This window comes from Trypanosoma melophagium (genome assembly GCF_022059095.1).
Source record: "Trypanosoma melophagium isolate St. Kilda chromosome Unknown ctg16segment0, whole genome shotgun sequence".
NCBI lineage: Eukaryota > Euglenozoa > Kinetoplastea > Trypanosomatida > Trypanosomatidae > Trypanosoma > Trypanosoma melophagium.
Genome location: NW_027125144.1, coordinates 163,621 through 172,832, shown reverse-complemented (window position 1 = coordinate 172,832; position 9,212 = coordinate 163,621). Strand labels below are relative to the sequence as shown.

Genomic DNA, 9,212 nt, shown 5'->3' with positions numbered 1-9,212 from the left:
TTTACTCCACACGAGCCAGACGGCACCCACACTCCCACCCTCCGCCACCCATCCCAGTTGTTGGCGAGGAATTTGCACCCATTACAGAAGCGGAACTGGAACGGGCCCAGCGCCTTCTCCCGAAAGGAACGGCGGCTGGTCCGGATGGGATTTACAGCGAGGCTCTCCAACATTTGGGACCCAGAGCGAAAGCAGAAACCCCATAACTTTTCAATGGGAGTCTCCGCACTGGTATTGCCCCAGCTGCTTGGAAAGTAAGTGTTATCGCGCCCCTCCCTAAACCAGGGAAGAAGGCGACAGACCTAGACTCGTCTAGACCAGTCACACTGACTAGCCGTAGTCCAAACTAATGGAAAGGATTATAGCAGCCTGTATTCGGGATGTTATTGAATCCAAGCTGACCCCACAACAATCCGGGTTCAGGCCTGGCCACTCCACACTGGACCAATTGCTACACCTGCGCGCGGCCCTCAGAGACCTTCATATGACTCGCGCACAGGTGCCGTATTCGTCGATTACGCCAAGGCCTTCGATACTGTAGATCACGACCACATTGTTGGCGCGATGCGAGAGATGGAGCTCCCACCGCACATCATCCGATGGCCAGCCTCATTTTTCAAAGGACGTCGTGCTAAAGTACGAGTCCAAGGAAGATCCTCACCGCTAATGCTATTTCCACCGCGGCGTACCGCAAGGAACGGTTCTAGGCCCGCTTATGTTTATTATGGTAATGAACACTCTAAGCAAACGATTATCTCAAGTTCCCCTGCTGTACCACGGCTTTTTTGCTGATGATCTCACGCTAGCAGCACGACATGAGAACAGAGACGCCATCAACAGTGTGCTACAAAGCGGAATAAATGTGGTTGATGAATGGTCCAAGAGCCACTCCATGGAAGTAAACGCAGACAAAACGAAATACACCCTCTTTGGATCATTGGACCCAAACCCCTCTCCCTTGAACTACGCGGCACCCCTGTCGGTCTAGAGAAAGCTCCAAAACTTCTCGGAATTACATTCCAACACCATCGCGGAGCGTCCTCCCATTTAATACGGACGAGGCAACGCATGAGTTTTCGTTTGTTGCAGCTCGCTGCAATCTCGTCCGCCGCATGGGGCCCAAAACGGGACGTTTTGCGCACTTTTTATCTAGCCCTAGTTCAAGCCCAGGCACTATATGGATTTGAGGTCTGTTACTGGGATGCTTCACCCACACGCCGCCAACAATTAGCAGCAGGCCAAAACAAAGCTGTCGAACCATAGCAGGAATCCCATTTGGATGCCACTCCGACGACGCACTACGAGAAGCCCGTCTTCTACCACTAGAAACGACAGCCATGATACGGAGCCTCAAACACTTCTTGCTATGCCAGACAAGGGTGGATCCCTGAAAGAAAGCGCTGATCAGGTTTCCCACTTGAACCGCCCAGTCCGAACCTTCTATGCGCGCCTAATGAAGAAATACCCAACGCTCCGTATAGAGCCACGCGAGTTGCCGCTATTAACACCGACACTGTGTTTTGGTAAGCGCGCTCGCTTCTTCACGTCACTGGATAACGTCTCCGCTGACGACTCTGAAGAAAGCAAAAGGAAGCATCTGAGCGTTGGATAGCCCGACATTTCCGCCGCATGGGGAGAAACACCACCACCCCGTACACATTATGAAATTTGGACTGATGGCTCGGTATCCCTGGGTGTTAAATCTGGGGCAGCGGCGATGATTTACAAGGATGGTGAACTGCTTAGCACCACGCAAAGAGGAGCTGGCCCCTAGCCTGCAGCTACGCGGCCGAAACCATAGCACTATATGAAGGATTGCGGAAACTACTCACGATACTACCGGCAGAAAACCCAACACCCTGCAGAGTTTCCGTATTCTCAGATTCGCCGTCTCTACTGAAAGCGCTCCGGAATGGTCCCCTAACTGTTGCGGATCCTGTGCTCCGTAAACTATGGAACCTGATCCTCCAAGTGCAACGTCGCAAAGCCCGTATTCGACTGCAATTTATTTTCGGCCATTGCGGAGTAGAGAAGAACGAAAAATGCGACGCTGAGGCCAAAAAAGCCGCGGGGCGTGCCCGGGGGGATGATGCCTGGATTCCCGACGTTGTTGCCTACGCCAAACGCATGCCCAAGGGGGAAGCAACACCTCGCCCTTCCCATAGGTGGCAAATCGCAGGAAACTGGAACCCCACCAAAGACAACCCCGAACTAACACGAGAAGAAGAAACAGCACTTGCAATATTCCGCAAAGGACTCTCGCATCGATATGGGTGGTTGCTGAGAAAAATCCAACCCCATACCCCCTGGTTGTCGACGGTGCAACCCCCAAGAGGCAAACGACTCAGCCCCACCGAAGCCGCAAGCAACGCAGAGACACCACCCCATGAGCAAAGCATCCGAGCCAGCAGCACGCACAGAGTGCGGAGCACAATACTCATGCAGGAACACCGCAGCGCCTCACATGGTTAACAGGCATGGTTTTAAGAAGGCCGATGCGCTTTGGAAACTCAAGTTTCCCCATGCGCCACCTCCGCCGGACATACCGCCTGAGCCACCGCCGCCCAGACCCCCCATCTCCGGTAAATACGTTACCTCGCCAATCAGCAAATGCAGAGAAAAAACATCCCTTTGCATGCAATTTATCTCGCCGAACCTTCCCCCAGAAAAACGGACCAACCCGCCACCTCAGGCGCATGCACAACGCAGAATGCCCTCCCGCTAAAAGAAAGCGCCCAAGAGCAGATGAACCAATAACAGAGGGATCAGCATTTCCATGTGACAAATGTGAAATGGTAGCGCGCTCTAAAACAGGCCTCAAAGCCCACATTAGAGCACGCCATCCTGAGGACCCCAGCAAAGACGCACCCGGCACGCAGTTAATCCCACAGCCAGCATCGCTGCGCTTTGAATTTTGTCTAAGGGATTTCGGTAACATAGGAGCTCTATCTTGCCACAAAAAATTTAAACGCCCACCTGGAACTCCGAGATTGCCGATTACGATAAAGGTAACGTTTCCCAGAAATAAAAAACGTCAGCGAGACTCGTCGCCACCGGAACGTGAGGACCGCGGCAAGGTTCAGTGCGGTGTGTGTAAGAAGTTCTACGCCAACATGCCTTCACTCGCCATTCGCTGCAGAAATGTTCACCATGGCGAAGGCATGCCTGCCAAAGGGGCAACCAAATCCTCCCGATGCAAGGGCGAGAACATAAGAGACCTTGCGACCCTGATTTGCCCCACATGCAACAGACAATGCATGAGCAAATCAGGCCTCACACAACACCGCATGTCCCAACACGGGTATCAGCAGATTCGCGCGCATACTAGCCGACGCACCGGCTGCGAAGAAACATCTCTGCATCTCTTGAGTTGCCCCGCCCTTCGCCTATTGCGAATGCAGCATGCTATAACAGATATCCCTCTCCAGAAACTGTGCTTTTCTAAACAGTTAGTCCAGTTCCTTCTGGCAGTGGAGCGGAACTGTGCGATACCACAGACTTCGCGGTCCAGAACCCCTACGCCCCCCTCCTCCACCCTGTAAGGCCTCCACACCCCTCTAAGGCCAGCGACGAGCTCGATTATGGAATCCCTGGCAGGATTAGTTGAAAGGGGTGCTTTTCGCGATCCCCAACAAGCAACAAAAAACAGAGGAGATCATTGGGGCCCAATCATTAACTAAAAAACCAAAAATAACAAAAACTAATAGCAAAAGGAGGCTGTCAGACGGGCTCTGGGAAAGGATGGTGGGGGTAGGGTATTTCTCGCAGAGCGTTTGCCGCACATAGATTGGCTATAACGATAAACTAAAACCAAACTCAAATAACAAAATAAATATTACAAGAGCTTGGGGACCCCCAAAAACGAAGGGATTTCTCCAAAGCACCGCCATTCATACACAGCAACCTTGGCGCTCTAAGGTGAGAAGCTGATAGCCGTACCGTTGGGGTAAAACCCATAAAGACACGAGGGATAAAAAAAAAACGCAATCATTTGGTGACGAGATGCTACCTTATCGCGTACCGAGGTTAAGCACCTGAATTTATTCAGGGAAACCAAAAGCACTCAACAAATTTTGAAGGAGGCGTTCTCTTTTAACAGCCACAATTTATTTTACTTCCCTTTTTCTTTTAAGGAGGTGCCTCCTAAAAACCAAGGTCAAAAGTTTTTATTTCTGATACATGTGCCCTTCGGAATGCTATTCCTTGGTGGAGTTTGGCCATCGGGAGGTGGCGCCAAAGCCCATCCCCTCGTATTTTTCGGGGGAAGCCATGAACCAGCATTCTTCCCTTCTGGGGAGTTTCCCGGTTCGTAAGCTGAAAACGTCTTGCAGTGCCGGGGCCAGCCGCGTCATGCTGGGCCAAAAGTTTTATCCGAGAAGGTCTTTGGGACACGCGCCGGCGAGCCACCAGCAGCGGTTTCTATTATATATTTCACCTTTGTGCGAATGCTGCTGGGGAGAGGCACGGACCCTAGAGATATGTTAACGGCTATGCCCCTCCCGAGTTGGGAATTGGATTTAGCCGCTGGGGCGGCTCAAAGAGGGGCAATAAAAACTGAGGCCCCACCACCCACGAGATTCTTGGGGATCCCTTTGCCCTTTGCGCCCTTAACGCGTAGCAGTGTTGTAAAAAACCAAACAAAAAAGAAATATATATATATATATATATATATATATATATATACAATATAAAATAAAAAAACATATTTATAAACCATTGTTGATGGCGGCGCCGTCGGCGTAACCCCCGTAAAGGTGCGAAGACGAAAAAAAATATAGTTGACCACGGCAAATCCTTAAGGGAGTGTCTTGGCTGGCATTGGGTTGCCTTATCTTTCTCTGAATAGTATCCCTTCTTTTGTGTTTGCAACTTGAAAGTAAGCCCCGACGCATAGCGCAGCAGAATGAAATGCCACGCGAATCAATTGCGACATTGCGCTGCCATACGCGTGCCTCTTGGCCGACCCCTTCACCTATTGCCAAAGCTCCGTTTCTTCAGATGCGCTTGTTCAATTGCGCGCCGGCGTTCCTGTTTGGCGGCATCGCAAATTGGGCCGAAGAATTCGCAACCTTCAATCTAGACTCTAAGTGGGCAATTCCATTCGCCAACCCGGTCTTGGCTAGAAGGCCCGGCGCCGCCTTCATTCTTTAACCCTTCTTCTGCGAAATGGGGCGCGGGCAAAAGCGATTCGTTGACCCAACGAAGAAAAAAAATCTCTTTACCATGGGGTTTGTTAAGAGTCGTTGGGTGTTTGTCCCATTTTGGTCCTCCCGCCTTCCTTTTGGCCCACTTACTATCGTAAGGTTTGGGTTTTGAGAGTTTCCGTTGGAATCAAATTCGTTGAAGTAAGAGTAAAACCAAGAAATTCGCCGCTTTCGGAGATGAAATGGAGGACAAAAACAAGAGTGTTCTCAGATTTTCTCCACAGCAGTCTTCCCACAGCGCTTTCCTTCTATTTTAATGCAGCAATGGTAAAAGAAACAGTTTGCTATAAAAATGGCCTTTTCACACTCGACGCCGGGGGATCCCATAGCCTATCTGGATGGGTCCGCGCGGAAAATTTCGTTTCCACGCACGACTGCATAAGGTTTTCTTTTCACATGTCGATGTTCCTAGGGTTTCTCACACTTTTTTACCGTTTTGAGACGCCCATGCTTAAGGTTCTTGATGGGATTTGGGACGGGGGCATGAACAAATAAATCGGAATCAGCATCGTATCGTGAAAGCAAACGTGCCTAAGCATAACTGGGTGGTGCAAATTATTGGCCAGTGCCAAATGCAAATGCACAGTACGAAAGGCTACGGCACCCGTTTTCTTATATGCGCTGGTTGCCTGATAGGAGAATTTACTGACTTTAACGGAAATATCTGGGGATAGGCGGCGGCAAGCCTTAAGCAAAATACCCAAAAGAGAATAACAACCACTGCGCCATATCCGCAAATGAGGTTTCCTACAATGCCGCCAACGCCCGCGGAGAAAGGAAATAAGAAAACTACTCTGAAGTCAACAAATTGCCTTCTGTTAGAAAGTAAAATGCTCATTGATGAACATGATGGTTTCTCACGGGCGGGGACCCGGACATTCGGGAGACCACGAACGATCCAAGAGATCTGGAGATACGTTAAGGCAAGGGCGTTCCAATATTTAACGAGTCAATGCAATGCACTTTTCCTACCGCATAATGACACTTTTCTGCTGTAAATCTTATCATTTTTTTCGAATGCGAGCAAGACCGTACCCTACTCAATACGACCAGTAGTTTGGCTCTGTCATGGGTGCGTTTTGTTCCTGGAAGGGAGGGGCAATTTCCACCCATTCAAATTTGGGAACAGTGCAGCTTTGCACAAAATTGCGGATCAAAGAGTTGGCACCGCAGCGCTGATTCCCTGCCCTATCCCGCCTTCGCGTTTAGTTGCTTTTGTTTGTTGGGTTGGAAAAAAGAAGGCAACCTAGATAGCTTTCCAAAGGTGTGGGCTCGTAAAAAAACGAAGGCGGATTTTGTTGACATACGTGTTGTTTGCCAATGCTTTCTCTTGGTGGCGTTTGCCCGCCGGAGGGCGGAGGGAAGGACAGACGCCTTTCATTTTAGAGGGAATCCGGGGGCCGATATTTCTTTTTTCCGGTGGCCCGGTTTGCCCCCTGGCAAAAACCCCTCGGGGCACCGTGTGGGGCACGCTGCGGCGGGGAACGAATTTTTAGAAAAAGGCCTCGCAGCGAGCAGTGGTAGGCGCCGGCGGTGGTTGCAACGGGGCCTCGGCGTTACGCGTTGCGGCGGGAACCGGCCCCGGCGCCTGGGGGCAAACGGGGGCAGAGCAAACGCCCACCCCGCCGCTTCTCAAAGGGTGCTGTCGGGTCCGTTTTTTGCTCGCGCATGGTGTCTGTGTGGGCGGCTTTGCTTGCCAGCTTCCGGTGCCATTTCCGTATTTGGGGAAAGGCGTTGGGAGCAGCAATATCCTCCGCGCTGGTGGGTCGCGGAAAATTTGGATAAACGGGGCAAACGGATTACGCAGAATATGCAGCAGCGCAGGGTCACGCCGAGAGAACGGCAAGGAAATACAGAAAGCAATTTGGGTTCTTAGGCGTAAATTTCAACCGCAGGAAAAGAAGATGGTTTCGTTTATTAAAAAGGCAATGCGGGGCTTTTTGAAGCACCATCCCTCCAGCTGTCTTGGGTCAAAAAAAAAAACAGGAAAGCCTGCTTCCGCACAAGACGCGCGTGTGTGTGTGTGAGGGGGTCCCTTTTTCTGTATTGTTTCTTTTGCCGGGGTGGCGCAACTGCCGCCCCGCCCCAAAACCGGCACGCACATCGGCGGCAAGGCGCGGGCGACCACGCACAACGTGGGGAAAAAAGGGTCTTCACAACCCATGGGGGAATCGCGAGGCGCCGCAAACCGCCAGGGGATTCGCCCGGTTGGCGGGGTGCTTTTTTCGGGGGGGGGGGGGGGAGAATGGGGCCCGTTCCTCTGGCGAAGGGCGGCGCCCCGGCCAGTCGCTTCGCGGGGCCGCTTTCTCCGAACTCCTCCCCCTTCAAAAAAGCAAAAAACAAACAATAAAAAAATAAAAAACACCAACGCTACGCCCTGCCCCAGGCAAAGCGCAAGGGGCCTTTTTCGGCCGGCCCCCCGAACGCGGTGTCCAGCCTGGCGTCGGCGCGGGTTGGTCGCCAAATGTGTGTTTGCTTCGCTTCTTCGCCTCGCGATTTTTGCCAAAATGGTGCTGCCACGAGGGGCCGTTTGTGCGGATTTTTTGTGTGTTTATTTTCTTTCACCGCTGCTTTCCGATGCGCGCGTGGCAAAGGGATCCCCGAGAATCTCGTGGGTGGTGGGGCCTCAGTTTTTATTGCCCCTCTTTGAGCCGCCCCAGCGGCTAAATCCAATTCCCAACTCGGGAGGGGCATAGCCGTTAACATATCTCTAGGGTCCGTGCCTCTCCCCAGCAGCATTCGCACAAAGGTGAAATATATAATAGAAACCGCTGCTGGTGGCTCGCTGGTGTGTGTCCCAAAGACCTTCTCGGATAAAACTTTTGGCCCAGCATGACGCGGCTGGCCCCGGCACTGCAAGACGTTTTCAGCTTACGAACCGGGAAACTCCCCAGAAGGGAAGAATGCTGGTTCATGGCTTCCCCCGAAAAATACGAGGGGATGGGCTTTGGCGCCACCTCCCGATGGCCAAACTCCACCAAGGAATAGCATTCCGAAGGGCACATGTATCAGAAATAAAAACTTTTGACCTTGGTTTTTAGGAGGCACCTCCTTAAAAGAAAAAGGGAAGTAAAATAAATTGTGGCTGTTAAAAGAGAACGCCTCCTTCAAAATTTGTTGAGTGCTTTTGGTTTCCCTGAATAAATTCAGGTGCTTAACCTCGGTACGCGATAAGGTAGCATCTCGTCACCAAATGATTGCGTTTTTTTTTTATCCCTCGTGTCTTTATGGGTTTTACCCCAACGGTACGGCTATCAGCTTCTCACCTTAGAGCGCCAAGGTTGCTGTGTATGAATGGCGGTGCTTTGGAGAAATCCCTTCGTTTTTGGGGTCCCCAAGCTCTTGTAATATTTATTTTGTTATTTGAGTTTGGTTTTAGTTTATCGTTATAGCCAATCTATGTGCGGCAAACGCTCTGCGAGAAATACCCTACCCCCACCATCCTTTCCCAGAGCCCGTCTGACAGCCTCCTTTTGCTATTAGTTTTTGTTATTTTTGGTTTTTTAGTTAATGATTGGGCCCCAATGATCTCCTCTGTTTTTTGTTGCTTGTTGGGGATCGCGAAAAGCACCCCTTTCAACTAATCCTGCCAGGGATTCCATAATCGAGCTCGTCGCTGGCCTTAGAGGGGTGTGGAGGCCTTACAGGGTGGAGGAGGGGGCGTAGGGGTTCTGGACCGCGAAGTCTGTGGTATCGCACAGTTCCGCTCCACTGCCAGAAGGAACTGGACTAACTGTTTAGAAAAGCACAGTTTCTGGAGAGGGATATCTGTTATAGCATGCTGCATTCGCAATAGGCGAAGGGCGGGGCAACTCAAGAGATGCAGAGATGTTTCTTCGCAGCCGGTGCGTCGGCTAGTATGCGCGCGAATCTGCTGATACCCGTGTTGGGACATGCGGTGTTGTGTGAGGCCTGATTTGCTCATGCATTGTCTGTTGCATGTGGGGCAAATCAGGGTCGCAAGGTCTCTTATGTTCTCACCCTTGCTTCGGGAGGATTTGGTTGCCC

General features: G+C 51.3%; 2 protein-coding genes across 2 annotated transcripts; both read left to right on the top strand.

Annotated features, from left to right (window-relative positions):
• Positions 1-4,908: 4,908 nt before the first annotated feature.
• Positions 4,909-5,151, top strand: LSM04_009625 (uncharacterized protein; the record flags this gene model as incomplete). Its single annotated transcript, XM_067337504.1, has 1 exon — positions 4,909-5,151. One exon carries the CDS (start codon positions 4,909-4,911, stop codon positions 5,149-5,151), a length of 243 nt encoding a protein of 80 aa, XP_067193626.1.
• A 790-nt stretch (positions 5,152-5,941) lies between these two features.
• Positions 5,942-7,080, top strand: LSM04_007646 (uncharacterized protein; the record flags this gene model as incomplete). The annotated part of the gene is made up of 2 exons (XM_067337503.1): positions 5,942-6,152; positions 6,575-7,080. 2 exons carry the CDS (start codon positions 5,942-5,944, stop codon positions 7,078-7,080), a joined length of 717 nt encoding a protein of 238 aa, XP_067193592.1.
• Positions 7,081-9,212: the final 2,132 nt, after the last annotated feature.